Source organism: Lagenorhynchus albirostris, chromosome 16 (assembly GCF_949774975.1).
Source record: "Lagenorhynchus albirostris chromosome 16, mLagAlb1.1, whole genome shotgun sequence".
Lineage (NCBI taxonomy): Eukaryota > Metazoa > Chordata > Mammalia > Artiodactyla > Delphinidae > Lagenorhynchus > Lagenorhynchus albirostris.
The window spans coordinates 37,587,652-37,607,966 of NC_083110.1; the positions used below are offsets into that span (position 1 = coordinate 37,587,652).

General features: G+C 48.0%; 1 protein-coding gene across 7 annotated transcripts in view; it reads right to left on the reverse strand.

Annotated features, from left to right (window-relative positions):
* The window catches only part of ARHGAP22 (Rho GTPase activating protein 22), a 199,803-nt gene that overhangs the window by 9,800 nt on the left and 169,688 nt on the right, over positions 1–20,315 (reverse strand). For 4 of the 7 annotated variants that reach the window (XM_060126664.1, XM_060126662.1, XM_060126663.1 and 1 more), the window contains 3 exons: positions 6,453–6,660; positions 1,046–1,178; positions 86–159 (listed from right to left, as the gene is read on the reverse strand). In XM_060126664.1, the coding sequence (XP_059982647.1) occupies positions 86–159; positions 1,046–1,178; positions 6,453–6,660 (415 nt within the window). Of the gene's footprint in view, positions 1–85; positions 160–1,045; positions 1,179–6,452; positions 6,661–10,181; positions 10,351–20,315 lie in introns of those variants that run through there. The other 3 variants (XR_009536161.1, XM_060126668.1, XM_060126667.1) reach the window with 3 other exon arrangements.

Sequence of the window (20,315 nt, forward strand, 5' to 3'; positions counted from 1 at the left end):
GGAAGCATGACCCAGGCCCCCCGACCCCCCTGAAGGGCAGGGAGCCAGAGCACAGGGGAGGGAAGCCCCACCCCTAGTCACTTACTTGCAGATATATCTGAGCAGGTTGTAATTGACCAGGGGAAGGCTGCTCACTTGTTTAGCCAACTCCAGAGTTCCCTTGGGATTGAGAGAGAAAAACAGCATTTCAAAGACCAGAAAGGAGGCCCCAGTCCTTCTCTTACTAGAGGGAGTAGGGGGTGAGAATCCGAGTCCAGACCTCCATCCACAGCCCATGGGCCTGGCCCCAGGTGACCAGAGGGCACCACCACTTCCACCTCCCTGGCTTGTGACCTCTGGCGGGAAGCAGATTTACTTTTGAGAAGCCATTGTGAGGGATGTGCCTCTGCAGGGCCACAGAGGAATGTCAGGGCCAGCTCACTGATCAAGGTACAGATATTTGCCAGATAAAGACCCCTCATCTCCCACACGGCCAGAGGGAGGGCAAACAGTCCTTCCCCAGCCGGAGCCCACCAGGGCTGCAGGCGGGCACTATGGGGGGGGCGGGGCCTGTCCTGGGAGCAGTCTCGAATTCTTTTGGGAGGCGGCGGGATAGAAACAGATGAAAGGTCTGGTTGTTTCTGAACCCCACGGCCGGCCTGGGCAGCCTGAGTTGGTTGTGGGAGCAGGTGATGGAGCAGCAGTGCCTACTGGGTGGTGGCCCAGCCTGAGCTCCCTGTGCTCAGGGGCACGGCTGGGACACGGCCTGCTTTAGGAAGTACCTGCCCCTCCAGGAGACAGAGGGCCGCACACAGGGAGGGGATGCTCCAGGCACCTCGCCCCAGCGTGCCCTCCACACACAGTGGGATGTTCTGGCCCTCCCCAGATTAGGAGGTCTAGGCCTGTCCCCCACAGAGCAGGCTGCTCCAGGGCACCACCCCCGACACACACAGAGCAGGCGGCAGGATCTGTGTGCCACGAAGAGTCACAGAAAGTCCTGTCTCCACATACCCGCCACCAACTAGCAGGCCCACCCCCCCAGGATGGGTCCCCATGAGCCACTAACCTCCCCCTCGTCCTTGGTGAGCAGCTGGGCGCAGCTAAGGAAGTCCTCATACCTGGCGAAGGGGACCACAGGCTCGGGGAGCTCCCGCAGGTAGAGCTTCAGCAGGGAGGCCACCGTGTGCACATCTGTTGTGCTGCAGGCAGAGGGATAAGTGTGAGGCCTGGGCGCCAGGGAACCACAGGAGTGACCAGTACCCCGGCCCACCCCCACCAGGGGCAGCCTCTGCTCTCACGTCCGTGTGTGTGTGCGCGTGCACTGTGACGACTGGCTGGTGAACAGGTGAGCGTGAAGGGCTCCCTTCCACTGCCCTGCTGCCTGCCCCAGGGTACTCTGGAGGGTGACGTGCAGCTGCTCCACACCGGGGAGGCAGGCAGCCAGGGGCCCAGCTGTCCTTCGACCCAAGCCTGAGCTTACTCCTCTGCCCAGGCTCACCCTCCAACGGAAGCAGGAGGGCTGTGTCAAAGGTGCCCACCACGCAGGGCTGCTGAGCCCCTTGAAAAAGGGCAGCTGTCCCTGGGCACCTGCCACCAGGGGCTGGGCAGGTCAGAGGTCAGGCTCTTTCCCTGGCTTCTGGGCTTCTATTCACACTATGGATGCCCCATTTCCAGCACCCCAGAGCCCCGTATGTGCACTCCCAGCCATCAGTCTCCTGCTCATAGCTGGGAGCTGCCCAGGCTGAAGTGGGCCCTGTGGAGGGCGGCAGCCCTGGGCCTGTTTGGACTCTCGGTTCAGGTCCTGGACTGCAGTCTTGGCACCTCCTCCAAGCTTGCCTCCCAGGCTGGGCTAGACCCCAGGTATTTCATCTGCTTTTCCAGGGCCCTGGATTTAAACGCTGGACCTGCATTTCCCTCATGGGAAGTGCTCAGGAAAGATGGGCCTAGGACCAAAAGAACATGGCTGTGCCGTTAAGGTGCCACCTGGCCCTGGCCGTCCAAGGCTGGCATCACTGAGCCAAGCCCTGGGGTCCCTTCCGCCCTGGCATTTGGAATTCTGGGGTTCCACAGGGCTACATACACCTCAAACTCACGCACCCAGAGCCCCTCCCTTCCTCGGGACTGGTGGCCCTTGGTGGCTCTCCGTCTGGCCAGTGGAGCAGCCCCCATCTGTGCCCCCACCTCCCCCTCCAGCCAGACACGCTGCCGCCCACGGCCTTCAGTGCCTTCTCTCAGCCACCTCCTCTGCTGACCCATCCATTTCCTGGGTGCTTAGGTCCCCAGTGAGTACCCAGCCTTGAGCCCAATGCCCCTTCTCCCACCTGGGGACCCCATCAGTTCACTGCCAGCCACTGTGTGTGCAGGAGCCCCAGGAGGATGCGGGGAGGGATGGGAAGCCAGGAGGATCAGCTGCTGGCCTTCGGACAAGGGCCAGCCGTTATGTCTCCCCCGATGGAGGAGGTGGAAGCATTTCTGATCTGGGCAAGTAGACGCAGAGTGGCCCCTCCATGCTGCAGACCCTGCCTCCGCACCCTGCCTCCGCGTCCCTGCCCAAAGCCCCATCCTGGCGGCTCCTGGCTGCCCGCGGGTTCCAGTGCTTCTGCGTCTGCGAGCTTGGCCCAGCCCTGACCGCCTCACCTTCTTTCTCCCTCCCTAGAAATTCACTTCCTCCCTCTCTCCCCACTCCCCACAGTTGACCCAAGGCTGCTTCTGGTCACTTTCTCCCTAAACTCCCCTCAGACCCTCCCCTTCAACACACACCTGCCTGAGTCCAGCCCCGAGCTCCAGCACTCAAGGAGAATGTTCGCAGCCCACAGCACAATGGGTGCCCACCAGCCTGTGAGCCCTTTCAGGGCAGGTGTTGTCACCTGTCCCACTCCCTCTCCCAGGAGCAGGCGCACAGTGTGCACCGGCAAGGAGGGCAACAGCTGGAGACAAGAGCTTGCCCTGGGGTCCAAATCAGCTTCTGCCCTCGCTGTTGCACAGCAGGTAACCCGCCGTGAGGCAGATAACCCCCAGCCTCAGTTTCTCCCTCTGCAGGATGGATCTGGTAATGCCGCCATTCCCCTGCATCTCTTCATTCCCAAAGACCCCCTCAGCCCCACCGACACCAATGTCCATCCAGAACACAGCTGTGGTCTCCTGGCCCTTACACCTCGCTCCCCTACAGTCCACTCTCCACGCGACAGCCTGGCCCATCTTTCCCATCCCAGCCCAGTCAACAGGCACTACCTCCCTGGGGGCCGGGCTGCCTGCTCTGGGAGCCAGGAGCACGCCCTGCTCTGTGCTGTGGGCCAGGCCAAGGGGAGCTTGGTGATGGGAACCCGGGCTGGTTCCCTGAGTGCATTTATTTGTCATCTGTCCTGGCCACGTGAGGGCAGGGCCTTGTCTGTTGTCTGTCCTGTTCACGGCCACTCCCCCACACCTACCAAGCACTCTCCCTCAATGGATGGGTGCGAAGTGATGTAAGAAGAGTTGTTGCGAGAGTCACCAGAGCCACCAAGGTGGGGCATGGGGGAGACCGTCCTCGAGATGCTCGGCAACAACACGGACGGGGCTGGGAGACCTGCTACGGGCCAGGGACTAGAGACCAGGGTGGCAGGAAGGGACAGGTGTGGTGACTGCGGCTTCCAGGCCAGGTGGGGCTCTGTATGGAGGAGCGAGTCCAGGACTGGAGGCCGGAGTTCACGGTGCAGAGCGTATCTATGCACATGGAGCAAGCCAGCTCGGTCCCGGATGGCCTCTGCCAGCGTGTGGGTGAGGGGAGCAGCCCTGGGACAATCTCGTCAGGAAGTGGAGAAGAGGAGCCTTGGGACGCCTGTGTTGGGGGTGGGCACAATGCAGGGCCAGAGGAGATACCAGGAAGTGGGAGAGAATGGGGTCAGATACCCCGGGAGAAGCTTCCAGAAGGGAGAGGCACTCAGAGCCCGGGCCAGCTGTGGCAGTGCAGGGAACACTGTGGAGAAGGGTCCTGGAAAGGTGGGTGGAGCCCCGGTGTTCAGGGGGCTGAGGACGGGCAAGCGTGGGTACGGGAGAGGAGACCCTAGGTGAGAGGCTGTCGGATGACAGGAGGGAGAAACAGGATGGTTCTGGAAGGGTGAGCAGGCTAAGAGAGGAACTTTCCTGGAGGGGGGAATGTAGGTGGAGGGCAAGGGGCTCTGGGAAAGAGGCCAGGATCCAGCTGGGCAGAGCCCACCTCTGGGCATCTTGGGTGAGTTACATGGGGTCTCCCAGCCGTGGGTTCTAATCCATAAAATGGGCATATGACCACTGAAGAAAAGTCTGTAAACGCACTGAGGGCAGGGCTAGTGTGGGATGCTCCAGATGGAAGCAGGGGGTCAGGGAGGGAGACGGGAGGGCGGGGGAAGAGAGGCTGAGGAGAGGTTGAGGTTGGAAGGTGCAAAGGGGGGGGTCTGCCCTGTGCCCGTCATGCCACTCACCCTTGCTTCTGCCCCCCGCCTGGCGTGGGGTCCCCTTTGGCCACTGGCCCCTAAATCTGGTTGCTGAGCAGAGTCACTGGGGACTTTTATACATGCAGATTTCCACTCCTCATTCGTGTGTCTGATTCCACAGGAGTGGGGAGGGCGGGGCCTGGAACCTGGACTTTTGGTAGCTCCTGGGGATCCAGATACACTGTCTTACCGCCTGATGCCAACTCGGGAGATAGCTGCAAACACAAAATCAGATCTGGCTGCCGCCCTACTCAAACTGTGCCTGGCCTCCTGGGCCTCAGGACCAAACCCAGCTCCCTGGAGTGCCTTCCTCGGCTTTGCCACCCCCTGCACAATTGCTCTGTGCAAGCTGCGGTTCCTGAAGGCCTCAGCCTGGATCCTCTCCCCTTCTGGCCCACCTGCTAAATACCCACTGGAGAGGCAGAGGCCCTCAGACTCCCCCGCCTTGCAGCCCTGACTCCCGACCTCTCAGCAGTGTGGGGCAGGCCTTCCCTGGGCTCCTGTCTCTCCCTCTGGACACTTCTACTCCTCTTCCTGGGATCACCTCCAGCCCATCCTCCAAGATGGGGCTTCTCAGGTTGTCCCCTTTCCTCTCTTCTCCCTCATGCCCTCCCAGGTGCACTCACCTGCTCTCACACCCTATTGTTGCCCTGTTGAAACAGAGGACACCCAACCCCACACCTGTCCCCAGAATCCTCTCCTTGGTTCTGGAACCGAGGGTCCCTCTGGCTACTGATCACATCACTTCCGTCAGATTTCCCACCAGCACACCACACTCAGCTCCTCAGCACCTTCCCAGTGACGGGGGGAGCAGAGAAAGGAGAGGCCGTGGTCATCCACAGCCAGGGGAGTGCTCAAGGCGTGGGGTCCGTGGCAACTGGGGCCGTGGCCCCTTCTCTAAAAAACCTCAATGTCAAGAGCAAGTTTCCAGGAACCACAGAGAAGCATTATTTGAAGCAATCTCCAACCCTAAGCCACAGCCACACAGGCACAGGATGGAAGAGGCTTGGCTGGCAGAGGTTCAGAGTGGACCACAAGCTCGCTGAGATTATAAATAATGAACTACAAGCTCAGAGTATCAGATGGAAATTCACGAGGCTCCAGATGAAGGAACCCCTGTGCCCTCCTGGGTAGACCCCCTCTGGGGAGTGGTGATCAGTCCCAGGCTCCACATGTGAAAAAGGATTCGACAGACTCTCCTGGCTGTGGTGATGGGTCTGGGCAGATGCTGGAGGGGCTGGAAGTGTTCTGCCCCCAGAGGAAAAGATCTGAAAACACCAGGGCTGCCAGCAGAAACCTGTGGACCTATCCTGCAACAGAGGGGCCCTCGTCTGTGAAGGCAGATCTGAGAAGAACGGGCAGAAGCTCCATGGGGGCCAGGGCTGGCTTGATACAGAAAGAATTTTCTATGAAAAACTGCCCCATAATGGAGATACCATCAGAGAGAAGAGGCCCCCAAACAGCTACCTCTCCCCCGTTCTTAGCCCCTGGGCTTTAAGTGAGGCTGACTATCCCGGGGTGGAGCCCAGGACCCAGTAAGCCCCAGTGATGAGGTAGGATGGGCACTGGCCCAGGACAGGTGCAGGAGACTTGCTCCCCCGCCCCCAAAACCTGTGAGAATGTGGGGCTGGAGCCACGCCTCCATCTTGGCACCAAAGGAGCCTGGGGGGCAAGTTATCCCAAGAAAGCAGAGCCAAGAGGCAGACCCTGCAGAAGGCCTGGAGCCCTGGCTGGTGCCGGCAGAGGCCTTCCCCTGCTCGCGCCGGGGCGGGCTTGCGGGCATCCACAGGGGATACCGCCCACGTGGAGGTGGCAGGATCCGCCCCTAAGCGAGATGCAGGGCTGCTGCAGTGATTCTGTGCCCCGCACTCCGCCCATTGGCAGGGCTGGCCGGGCACGTGCCAGTGCAGGGCGCCATCCCAGCCTCCATCCTGCACCCATGCCTCTCAGCTGGCATCCTGAGAGGAGGCTATGCAGCGGAATGGACAGGTGGCCCTATCTGCACCCCTCCCGGGAGCTCACCTGTCAAACAGCGGCTTCTCCCCACAGTCGAAGGAATCCTGAAGGTCCCTCACCAGGTTGGCCTGGCCAGGCATGCGGAAGAGGCCCTCCTCGGTGAGCCCGCGCTCCCGGATGAAGTCCACACACTGCTCCACCAGCAGGGGTGCCAGGCGCGGGCCATACTTCCGCTCGTGGTGGACTGTGTCCTCCAGGCGCTGCCCAAAGACCCCTGGGCACAGAGAGGAGCTGGTCACACCCTCAGCTAGCCGGCTCGGTGGTGGGGGAGGGCGCTGGGGACAACAGAGGGCAGGGGGTGCTGTCAGGGCCAAGGGTGGCTCCCCGGTGAGGGAGCAGGTTAGAAACCAGGAGGGCAGGCACCAGGCGGCTGGGACGGGGCAGGAGGGCATAGCGGGCAGGGGCCTGGCCTGTGGAGCTTGTTCAAGCCTGAGGACCTTCAGGGAGGGCCCTCAGGGAGCACGCATTATGCATTTTATTGATTGGTTTATTTATGCAACACTAACCTCCAAATGGAAGTGGCTTGCATTTAAAAACCCAACACTATGTCCACCGAAAGACGCACTCTAGAATGTTCTTAGTGGCACTCCCTTGCAATCCCTCCAAATGGGAAACTACCTAATGCCCATGAGCGGCAGAATGAGCGGGATTGCCATGGTCTACTCATACCGTGGAGCATGGGACAGCAATGACAACAGATGGGACACAGCTCAGGCAAAAAGACAGACGATAGATGATGAGAAAGCAGAATCACAACTCAGCATCACTGATCATTAGTGAAATGCAAATCAAAACCACCTCACACCCATGAGGACGGTTACTATCCAAAAAACAGAAAACATGTTGGTGAGGATGTCAAGAAATTGGAACCCTTGTGCCCTGTTCATGGGAATGTAAAATGGTGCAGCCGCTGTGGGAAACAGTATGGAGGCATGTCAAAAAATTTAAAACACAGTTACCATATGATCCAGCAATTCTATATACCCGAAAGAAGTGAAAGCAGAGACTTGAGCAGATATATGCACACCCATGTTCACAGTAGTATTCACAACATCCAAATGGCAGAAGCAACCCAAGTGTCCATCAGTGGATAGATGGGTAAACAAAATGTGATACATACATACAACAGAATATTATTCAGCCATAAAAAGAAGGAAATTCTGACACATGCTATAACATGGACAAACCCTGAGGACATTTTTCCGAGTGAAACAAGCCAGTCCACTAAAACAAGTAAAATACTGTATGATTCCACTTATATGGGTACTTAGAATAATCAAATTCATAGAGACAGAAGGTAGAATGGTGGTAGCCAGGGATTGGAGGACAATGGAATGGACAGTTATTGTTTAATGGGTACAGAGTCTGTTTTACAAGATGAAAAGAGTTTTGGAGATGAATGATGGTGGTGATTACACATGACGAATATACTTAATGCCACTGAATTGTACACTTAAAAATGGTTAAAATTTTATGTCAGACCTATTTTTACCAACATTTTTTAAAATGAAAAAAAAAACCCATAATTGCTAGCAGAAGCCAGACACAGAGTGTACACTGCATGACTCCATTTATGTAAAGTGCAAAACCAGGTCAGAACATAGTTACCTTGGTGGGTCAGTGACTGGAAGGAGCCTGAGGGGACCCGGGGGTGCTGGTAATACTCGGATTCTGGACCTGGGCACTACTTACCCAGCTTTGTTCACTTTGAGAAAAATCATTAAACTACACACTTGTGACACCTGTGTTCTGTTCACCTTTCTGTTTGCTATATCTCAATAACATTTGCAAAAAAAAAAAAATTAGGAAGCAAAATATCCAAAACATTTAATAGAGGACAAGAAAGTAAATGAGGGACAGAGGGAGAGAGCAAGAAGGTAAAGGAACTTTTGACCCAGAAAACCTGTGACAACTAAATACACAACTGGGCAAAGAGGTTCCTGGCAGCCCAGGCAAAGAGTGGAAGGAGTGGAGATCCATGAAGCTCCCTAACTCACGGTGATAGTGAAGGAGAAACAGACTTCTCCCAGCCCTAAGCTCTACAAGGACTCTGGAAGGCCCACCATCTGCCATCTCCCTATCTCTGACTCAGAGACCATCCCCACAGGGCGGCTGTGGGATGGGCCAGAGCATGACATCAAAGCTCCATTCTGTCCAGGCAGTTCTGTCCTCCCAGATGGATGCAGCCCAGGCAGGTGGTGTCCCAAGACCTGAGTGCTGAGCCAGCCAGGTGAGAGGGTGGCAGGATGGATGACTGCCTACTGTAGCTTCCCACACACAATGGCTGTTTTGAAATAAGATACATCAGTCCCTAAGACAATGCCTGACATAGAGCAGGACTCAGTCAATGTTCCTTCTCATGCTGTTCAACCTAAAGACAAAGTATATAGAACCTGGGGGATGAGATTTCTCCCTTCTAGAAAACATGCCCACAAGGAAGGCACCCAGTGACACCATCAATGCTTTGGGGAGAAATGTGTGGATGCATGTGTGTGTGTGTTTGTGAGTGTGTGAGTGTTCATGCCTACACCTGCATGTGGACTTGTGTGTGCATATGTGTGTGTGTGCATGCACTTGTGTGTGCACAAGGAAAGTGTGCTGAACTGGCCGAGACATGGCACTCATGGTACCAGGTGAATGTTCTAAGCACTTTACATGTATCAACATATTTGATCCTCAGACAACTGAATAACTTAGGGAATATTACCATTATTGTTATCATCATCACCATCATCATCATTCCCAATTTCCAGATGAACAAACTGAGAGGCAGCAGGCTCCAGAATGTGCCCAAGTTCACTCAGCATGTGGCAGGGTCAAGGTTCAAACCCAGGCAGTCTACATGGAACATTCTCCTGGATAGATCACATCTTGGGCCACAAATCAGTGAATTTAAGACTACTGAAATCATATCAAGCATCTTTTCCGACCACAATGCTATGAGATTAGAAATCAATTACAGGATAAAAACTGTAAAAAACACAAACACATAAAGGCTGAACAATATGTTACTAAACAACCAAGGGATCACAGAAGAAATCAAAGAAGAAATTTAAAAATGCCTAGAGACAAATGACAATGAAAACATGATGGTCCAAAACTCATGGGATGCAGCAAAAGCAGTTCTAAGAGGGAAGTTTATAGCAATACAATCTTACCTTGGGAAACAAGAAAAATCTCAAATAACCTAAACTTACACCTAAAGCAACTAGAGAGAGAACAAACAAAACCCAAAGTTAGTAGAAGGAAAGAAATCATAAAGATCAGAGCAGAAATAAGTAGAGACGAAGAAAATAGCAAAGATCAATGAAACTAAAAACTGGTTCTTTGGCTTCCGGGAAGATGGCAGAAAAGTAAGACGCGGAGATCACCTTCCTCCCCACAGATACACCAGAAATACATCTACACGTGGAACAACTCCTACAGAACACCTACTGAACGCTAGCAGAAGACCTCAGACCTCCCAAAAGGCAAGAAACTCCCCACGTACCTGGGTAGGGCAAAAGAAAAAAAAGAAACAACAGAGACAAAAGAATAGGGACGGCACCTGCACCAGTGGGAGGGAGCTGTGAAGGAGGAAAGGTTTCCACACACTAGGAAGCCCCTTCTCGGGCGGAGACTGCGGGTGGCGGAGGGGGGAAGCTTCGGGGCCGCGGAGGAGAGCGCAGCAACAGGGGTGCGGAGGGCAAAGCGGAGAGATTCCCGCACAGAGGATCAGGGCCGACCAGCACTCACCAGCCCGAGAGGCTTATCTGCTCATGCGCCAGGGCGGGCGGGGCTGGGAGTTGAGGCTCGGGCTTCGGTCGGAGCACCGGGAGAGGCCTGGGGTTGGCGGCGTGAACACAGCCTGAAGGGGTTCGTGGACCACGGCTAGCCAGGAGGGAGTCCGGGGAAAAGTCTGGACCTGCCGAAGAGGCAAGAGACTTTTTCTTCCCTCTTTGTTTCCTGGTGCGCGAGGAGAGGGGATTAAGAGCGCTGCTTAAAGGAGCTCCAGAGACGGGCGCAAGCGGCGGCTAAAAGCGCGGACAACAGAGACAGGCATGAGACGCTAAGGCTGCTGCCGCCACCAAGAAGCCTGTGTGCGAGCACAGGTCACTATCCACACCTCACCTCCTGGGGGCCTGTGCAGCCCGCCACTGCCAGGGTCCCGGGATCCAGGGACAACTCCCCCGAGAGAACTCACAGCACACCTCAGGCTGGTGCAACGTCACACTGGCCTCTGCCGCCGCAGGCTCGCCCCGCACTCTGTGCCCCTCCCTCCCCCAGGCCTGGCTGAGCCAGAGCCCCCGAAACAGCAGCTCCTTTAACCCCGTCCTGTCTGAGCGAAAAACAGATGCCCTCCGGTGACCTACACGCCGAGGCAGGACCAAATCCAAAGCTGAGCCCCTGGGAGCTGTGAGAACAAAGAAGAGAAAGGGAAATCTCTCCCAGCAGCCTCAGAAGCAGCGGATTAAAGCTCCACAATCAACTTGATGTACCCTGCATCTGTGGAATACATGAATAGACAACGAATCATCCCAAATTAAGGAGGTGGACTTTGAGAGCAAGATTTATGATTTCTTCCCCTTTTCCTCTTTTAGTGAGTGTGCATGTGTATGCTTCTGTGTGAGATTTTGTATGTATAGCTTTGCTTCCACCATTTGTCCTAGGGTTCTATCTGTCCGTTTTTTAAAATATTTTTTATTTTAATAACTTTATCTTATTTTACCTTACCTTCTTTCTTTCTTTCCTTCCTTCCTTCCCTCCCTCCCTCCTTTAGACAACGAATCATCCCAAATTGAGGAGGTGGACTTTGAGAGCAAGATTTATGATTTTTTCCCCTTTTCCTCTTTTTGTGAGTGTGTATGTGTATGCTTCTCTGTGAGATTTTGTCTGTATAGCTTCGCTTCCACCATTTGTCCTAGGATTGTATACGTCCGTTTTTTTCTTGTTTTCTTAATAATTATTTTTTTATTTTAATAACTTTATTATATTTTATCTTATTTTATCTTATCTTCTTTCTTTTTTCCTTCCTTCCCTCCTTCCTCCCTCCCTCACTTCTTTCTTTCTCTTTCTCTCGTTCTTTCCTTTCTCTCTTTCTCTCTCCCTCTCCCCCTCCCCTCTCCCTCCCCCTCCCTCCCTCCCTCCCTCCCTCTCTCTCTCTCTCTCTGCTACTACTAATTCTTTCTTTCTACTTTTTCTTCCTTTTATTCTGAGCCGTGTGGATGAAAGGCTCTTGGTGCTGCAGCCAGGAGTCAGTGCCGTGTCTCTGAGGTGGGAGAGCCAACGTCAGGACACTGGTCCACAAGAGACCTCCCAGCTCCACATAATATCAAATGGCGAAAATCTCCCAGACATCTCCATCTCAACACCAGCACCCAGCTTCACTCAACGACCAGCAAGCTACAGCGCTGGACATCCTATGCCAAACAACTTGCAAGACAGGAACACAGCCTCACTCATTAGCAGAGAGGCTGCCTAAAATCATAACAAGTCCACAGACACCCCAGAACACACCACCAGACGTGGACCTGCCCACCAGAAAGACAAGATCCAGCCTCATCCACCAGAACACAGGCACTAGTCCCCTTCACCAGGAAGCCTACACAACGCACTGAACCAACCTTAGCCACTGGGGACAGGCACCAAACACAACGGAACTACGAACCTGCAGCCTGCAAAAAGGAGACCCCAAACCCAGTAAGATAAGCAAAATGAGAAGACAGAAAAACACAGCAGCAGATGAAGGAACAAAATAAAAACCCACCAGACCTAACAAATGAAGAGGAAAGAGGCAGTCTACCTGAAAAAGAATTCAGAATAATGATAGTAAAGATGATCCAAAATCTTGGAAATAGAATAGACAAAATGCAAGAAACATTTAACAAGGACCTAGAAGAAACAAAGATGAAACAAACAACGATGAACAACACAATAAATGAAATTAAAAATACTCTAAATGGGATCAATAGCAGAATAACTGAGGCAGAAGAACGGATAAGTGACCTGGAAGATAAAATAGTGGAAATAACTACTGCAGAGCAGAATAAAGAAAAAAGAATGAAAAGAACTGAGGACAGTCTCAGAGACCTCTGGGACAACATTAAACGCACCAACATTCGAATTATAGGGGTTCCAGAAGAAGAAGAGAAAAAGAAAGGGAATGAGAAAATATTTGAAGAGATTATAGTTGAAAACTTCCCTAATATGGGAAAGGAAATAGTTAATCAAGTCCAGGAAGCACAGAGAGTCCCATACAGGATAAATCCAAGGAGAAATACGCCAAGACACATATTAATCAAGCTGTCAAAAATTAAATGCAAACAAAACATATTAAAAGCAGCAAGGGAAAAACAACAAATAACACACAAGGGAATCCCCATAAGGTTAACAACTGATCTCTCAGCATAAACTCTGCAAGACAGAAAGGACTGGCAGGACATATTTAAAGTGATGAAGGAGAAAAACCTGCAACCAAGATTACTCTACCCAGCAAGGATCTCATTCACATTTGATGGAGAAATTAAAACCATTACAGACAAGCAAAAGCTGAGAGAGTTCAGCACCACAAAACCAGCTTTACAATAACTGCTAAAGGAACTTCTTTAGGCAAGAAACACAAGACAAGGAAAAGACCTACAATAACGAACCCAAAACAATTAAGAAAATGGGAATAGGAACATACATATCGATAATTACCTTAAATGTAAATGGACTAAATGCTCCCACCAAAAGACACAGATTGGCTGAATGGATACAAAAACAAGTCCCATATATTTGCTGTCTACAAGAGACCCACTTCAGACCTAGAGACATATACAGACTGAAAGTAAGGGGATGGAAAAAGACATTTCATGCAAATGGAAACCAAAAGAAAGCTGGAGTAGCAATTCTCATATCAGACAAAATAGACTTTAAAATAGACTATTAGAAGAGATAAAGAAGGACACTACATAATGATCAAGGGATCGATCCAAGAAGAAGATATAACAATTGTAAATATCTATGCACCCAACATAGGAGCACCTCAATATATAAGGCAAATACTAACAGCCATAAAAGGAGAAATCGACAGTAACACATTCATAGTAGGGGACTTTAACACCCCACTTTCACCAATGGACAGATCATCCAAAATGAAAATAAATAAGGAAACACAAGCTTTAAATGATACATTAAACAAGATGGACTTAATTGATATTTATAGGACATTCCATCCAAAAACAACACAATACACATTTTTCTCAAGTGCTCATGGAACATTCTCCAGGATAGATCATATCTTGCGTCACAAATCAAGCCTTGGTAAATTTAAGAAAACTGAAATTGTATCATATCTTTTCTGACCACAACGCTATGAGACTAGATATCAATTACAGGAAAAGATCTGTAAAAAATACAAACACATGGAGGCTAAACAATACACTACTTAATCACGAAGTGATCACTGAAGAAATCAAAGAGGAAATTTAAAAATACCTAGAAACAAATGACAATGGAGACACGACGACCCAAAATCTATGGGATGCAGCAAAAGCAGTTCTAAGAGAGAAGTTTATAGCAATATAATCCTACCTTAAGAAACAGGAAACATCTCGAGTAAACAACCTAACCTTGCACCTAAAGCAATTAGAGAAAGAAGAACAAAAAGACACCAAAGTTAGCAGAAGGAAAGAAATCATAAAAATCAGATCAGAAATAAATGAAAAAGAAATGAAGGAAACGATAGCAAAGATCAATAAAACTAAAAGCTGGTTCTTTGAGAAGATAAACAAAATTGATAAACCATTAGCCAGACTCATCAAGAAAAAAAGGGAGAAGACTCAAATCAATAGAATTAGAAATGAAAAAGGAGAAGTAACAACTGACACTGCAGAAATACAAAAGATCATGAGAGATTACTACAAGCAACTCTATGCCAATAAAATGCACAACCTGGAAGAAATGGACAAATTCTTAGAAATGCACAACCTGCCAAGACTGAATCAGGAAGAAACAGAAAATATGAACAGACCAATCACAAGCACTGAAATTGAAACGGTGATTAAAAAGCTTCCAAGAAACAAAAGCCCAGGACCAGATGGCTTCACAGGCAATTCTATCAAACATTTAGAGGAGAGCTGGTACCTATCCTTCTCAAACTCTTCTAAAATATAGCAGAGCGAGGAACATTCCCAAACACATTCTACCAGGCCACCATCACCCTGATACCAAAACCAGACAAGGATGTCACAAAGAAAGAAAATACAGGCCAATATCACTGATGAACACAGATGCAAAAATCCTCAACAAAATACTAGCAAACAGAATCCAACAGCACATTAAACGGATCATACACCATGATCCAGTGGGGTTTATTCCAGGAATGCAAGGATTCTTCAATATACGCAAATCAATCAACGTGATACACCATATTAACAAATTGAAGGACAGAAACCGTATGATCATCTCAATAGATGCAGAGAAAGCTTCTGACAAAATTCAACACCCATTTATGATAAAAACCCTGCAGAAAGTAGGCATAGAGGGAACTTTCCTCGACATAATAAATGCCATATATGACAAACCCACAGCCAACATCGCCCTCAATGGTGAAAACGTGAAAGCATTTCCACTAAGATCAGGAAAAAGACAAGGTTGCCCACTCTCACCACTCTTATTCAACATAGTCTTGGAAGTTTTAGCCACAGCAATCAGAGCAGAAAAGGAAATAAAAGGAATCCAAATCGGAAAAGAAGAAGTAAAGCTGTCACTGTTTGCAGATGACATGATACTATACATAGAGAATCCTAAAGATGCTACCAGAAAACTACTAGAGCTAATCAATGAATTTGGTAAAGTAGCAGGATGCAAAATTAATGCACAGAAATCTCTTACATTCCTATACACTAATGATGAAAAATCTGAAATTGAAATCGACAAAACACTCCCATTTACCATTGCAACAAAAAGAATAAAATATCTAGGAATAAGCCTACCTAAGGAGACAAAAGACCTGTATGCAGAAAATTATAGGACACTGATGAAAGAAATGAAAGATGATACAAATAGATGGAAAGATATAACATATTCTTGGATTGGAAGAATCAACATTGTGAAAATGACTCTCCTACCCAAAGCAACCTACAGATTCAATGCAATCCCTATGAAACTACCACTGGCATTTTTCACAGAACTAGAACAAAATATTTCACAATTTGTATGGAAACACAAAAGACCCCGAATAGCCAAAGCAATCTTGAAACGAAAAAAGGACCTGGAGGAATCAGGCTCCCTGACTTCAGACTATACTACAAAGCTACAGTAATCAAGACAGTATGGTACTGGCACAAAAACAGAAAGATAGATCAATGGAACAGGATAGAAAGCCCAGAGATAAACCCACGCACATATGGTCACCTTATCTTTGATAAAGGAGGCAGGAATGTACAGTGGAGAAAGGACAGCCTCTTCAATAAGTGGTGCTGGGACAACTGGACAGGTACATGTAAAAGTATGAGATTAGATCACTCCCTAACACCATACACAAAAATAAGCTCAAAATGGATTAAAGACCTAAATGTAAGGCCAGAAACTATCAAACTCTTAGAGGAAAACAGAGGCAGAACACTCTATGACATAAATCACAGCAAGATCCTTTTTGATCCACCTCCTAGAGAAATGGAAATAAAAACAAAAATAAAATAAATGGGACCTAATGAAACTTCAAAGCTTTTACACAGCAAAGGAAACCATAAACAAGACCAAAAGACAACCCTCAGAATGGGAGAAAATATTTGCAAATGAAGCAACTGACAAAGGATTCATCTCCAAAATTTATAAGCAGCTCATGCAGCTCAATAACAAAAAAAAACAAACAACCCAATCCAAAAAAGGGCAGAAGACCTAAACAGACATTTCTCCAAAGAAGATATACAGACTGCCAACAAACACATGAAAGAATGCTCAAAATCATTAATCATTAGGGAAATGCAAATCAAAACTACAATGAGATATCATCTCACACCAGTCAGAATGGCCATCATCAAAAAATCTAGAAACAATAAATGCTGGAGAGGGTATGGAGAAAAGGGAACACTCCTGCACTGCTGGTGGAAGTGTGAATTGGTACACCAACTATGGAGAACAGTATGGAGGTTCCTTAAAAAACTACAAATAGAACTACCATATGACCCAGCAATCCCACTACTGGGCATATACCCTGAGAAAACCGAAATTCAAAAAGAGTCACGTACCAAAATGTTCATTGCAGCTCTATTTACAATAGCCCGGAGATGGAAACAACCTAAGTGCCCATCATCGGATGAATGGATAAAGAAGATGTGGCACATATATACAATGGAATATTACTCAGCCATAAAAAGAAACGAAATTGAGCTATTTGTAATGAGGTGGATAGACCTAGAGTCTGTCATAGAGAGTGAAGTAAGTCAGAAAGAAAAAGACAAATACCGTATGCTAACACATATATATGGAATTAAGAAAAAAAAATGTCATGAAGAACCTAGGGGTAAGGCAGGAATAAAGACGCAGACCTCCTAGAGAACGGACTTGAGGTTATGGGGACGGGGAAGGGTGAGCTGTGACAGGGTGAGAGAGAGTCATGGACATATACACACTAACAAACGTAGTAAGGTAGATAGCTAGTGGGAAGCAGCCGCATGGCACAGGGATATTGGCTCGGTGCTTTGTGACAGCCTGGAGGGGTGGGATAGGGAGGGTGGGAGGGAAGGAGACGCAAGAGGGAAGAGATATGGGAACATATGTATATGTATAACTGATTCACTTTGTTATAAAGCAGAAACTAACACACCATTGTAAAGCAATTATACCCCAATAAAGATGTTAAAAAAAAAAAAAGAAGATGTGGCACATATATACAATGGAATATTACTCAGCCATAAACAGAAATGAAACTGAGCTATTCGTAATGAGGTGGATAGACCTAGAGTCTCTCATACAGAGTGAAGTAAGTCAGAACGAGAAAGACAAATACCATATGCTAACACATATATATGGAATTTAAGAAAAGAATGTCATGAAGAACCTAGGGGTAAGACAGGAATAAAGACAGAGATCTACTGGAGAACGGACTTGAGAATATGGGGAGGGGGAAGGGTGAGCTGTGACACCTCATGAGAGACACATGGACATATATATACTACCAAACGTAAGGTAGATAGCTAGTGGGAAGCAGCCACACAGCACAGGGATATCAGCTCAGTGCTTTGTGACCGCCTGGAGGGGTGGGATAGGCAGGGTGGGAGGGAGGGAGATACAAGAGGGAAGAGATATGGGAACATATGTATATGTATAACTGATTCACTTTGTTATAAAGCAGAAACTAACACACCATTGTAAAGCAATTATACCCCAATAAAGATGTTAAAAAAAAAAGGACAACATGGAAGAAATGGACAAATTCTTAGAAATGCACAACCTGCCAAGACTGAATCAGGAAGAAATAGGAAATATGAACAGACCAATCACAAGCACTGAAATTGAAACGGTGATTAAAAATTTTCCAAAACACAAAAGTCCAGGACCAGATGGCTTCACAGGCGAATTCTATCAAACATTTAGAGAAGATCTAACACCGATCATTCTCAAACTCTTCCAAAATATAGCAGAGGGAGGAACACTCCCAAACACATTCCACGAGGCCACCATCACCCTGATACCAAAACCAGACAAGGATGTCACAAAGAAAGAAAACCACAGGCCAATATCACTTATGAACATAGATGCAAAAATCCTCAACAAAATACTAGCAAACAGAATCCAACAGCACATTAAACGGATCATACACCATGATCAAGTGGAATTTATTGCAGGAATGCAAGGATTCTTCAATATACGCAAATCAATCAACGTGATACACCATATTAACAACGTGAAGAAGAGAAACCGTATGATCATCTCAATAGATGCAGAGAAAGCTTCTGACAAAATTCAACACCCATTTATGATAAAAACCCTGCAGAAAGTAGGCACAGAGGGAACTTTCCTCAACACAATAAAGGCCATATATGACAAACCCACAGCCAACGTCGTCCTCAATGGTGAAAACCTGAAAGCATTTCCACTAAGTTCAGGAACAAGACAAGGTTGCCCACTCTTACCACTCTTATTCAACATAGTCTTGGAAGTTTTAGCCACAGCAATCAGAGCAGAAAAGGAAATAAAACGAATCCAAATCGGAAAAGAAGAAGTAAAGCTGTCACTGTTTGCAGATGACATGATACTACACATAGAGAATCCTAAAGATGCTACCAGAAAACTACTAGAGCTAATCAATGAATTTGGTAAAGTAGCAGGATGCAAAATTAATGCACAGAAATCTCTTACATTCCTATACACTAATGATGAAAAATCTGAAATTGAAATCGACAAAACACTCCCATTTACCATTGCAACAAAAAGAATAAAATATCTAGGAATAAGCCTACCTAAGGAGACAAAAGACCCGTATGCAGAAAATTATAGGACACTGATGAAAGAAATGAAAGATGATACAAATAGATGGAAAGATATAACATATTCTTGGATTGGAAGAATCAACATTGTGAAAATGACTCTCCTACCCAAAGCAATCTACAGATTCAATGCAATCCCTATGAAACTACCACTGGCATTTTTCACAGAACTAGAACAAAATATTTCACAATTTGTATGGAAACACAAAAGACCCCGAATAGCCAAAGCAATCTTGAGAACGAAAAACGGTGCTGGAGGAATCAGGCTCCCTGACTTCAGACTATACTACAAAGCTACAGTAATCAAGACAGTATGGTACTGGCACAAAAACAGAAAGATAGATCAATGGAACAGGATAGAAAGCCCAGAGATAAACCCACGCACATATGGTCACCTTATCTTTGATAAAGAAGGGAGGAATGTACAGTGGAGAAAGGACAGCCTCTTCAATAAGTGGTGCTGGGACAACTGGACAGGTACATGTAAAAGTATGAGATTAGATCACTCCCTAACACCATACACAAAAATAAGCTCAAAATGGATTAAAGACCTAAATGTAAGGCCAGAAACTATCAAACTCTTAGAGGAAAACAGAGGCAGAACACTCTATGACATAAATCACAGCAAGGTCCTTTTTGACCCACCTCCTAGAGAAATGGAAATAAAAACAAAAATTTTACAATGGGATCTAATGAAACTTCAAAGCTTTTGCACAACAAAGGAAACCATAAACAAGACCAAAAGACAACCCTCAGAATGGGACAAAATATTTGCAAATGAAGCAACTGACAAAGGATTCATCTCCAAAATTTACAAGTGGCACATGCAGCTCAATAACAAAAAAACAAACAACCCAATCCAAAAATGGGCAGAAGACCTAAACAGACATTTCTCCAAAGAAGGTATACAGACTGCCAACAAACACATGAAAGAATGCTCAACATCATTAATCATTAGGGAAATGCAAATCAAAACTACAATGAGATATCATCTCACACCAGTCAGAATGGCCATCATCAAAAAATCTAGAAACAATAAATGCTGGAGAGGGTGTGGAGAAAAGGGAACCCTCTTGCACTGTTGGTGGGAGAGCCACAGCCACTGTGGAGAACAGTATGGACGTTCCTTAAAAAACTACAAATAGAACTACCATATGACCCAGCAATCCCACTACTGGGCATATACCCTGAGAAAACCATAATTCAAAACGAGTCATATACCAAACTGTTCATTGCAGCTCTATTTACAATAGTCCGGAGATGGAAACAACCTAAGTGTCCAGCATCGGATGAATGGATAAAGAAGATGTGGCACATGTATACAATGGAATATTACTCAGCCATAAAAAGAAACAAAATAGAGCTATTTGTAATGAGGTGGATAGACCTAGAGTCTGTCACAGAGAGTGAAGTA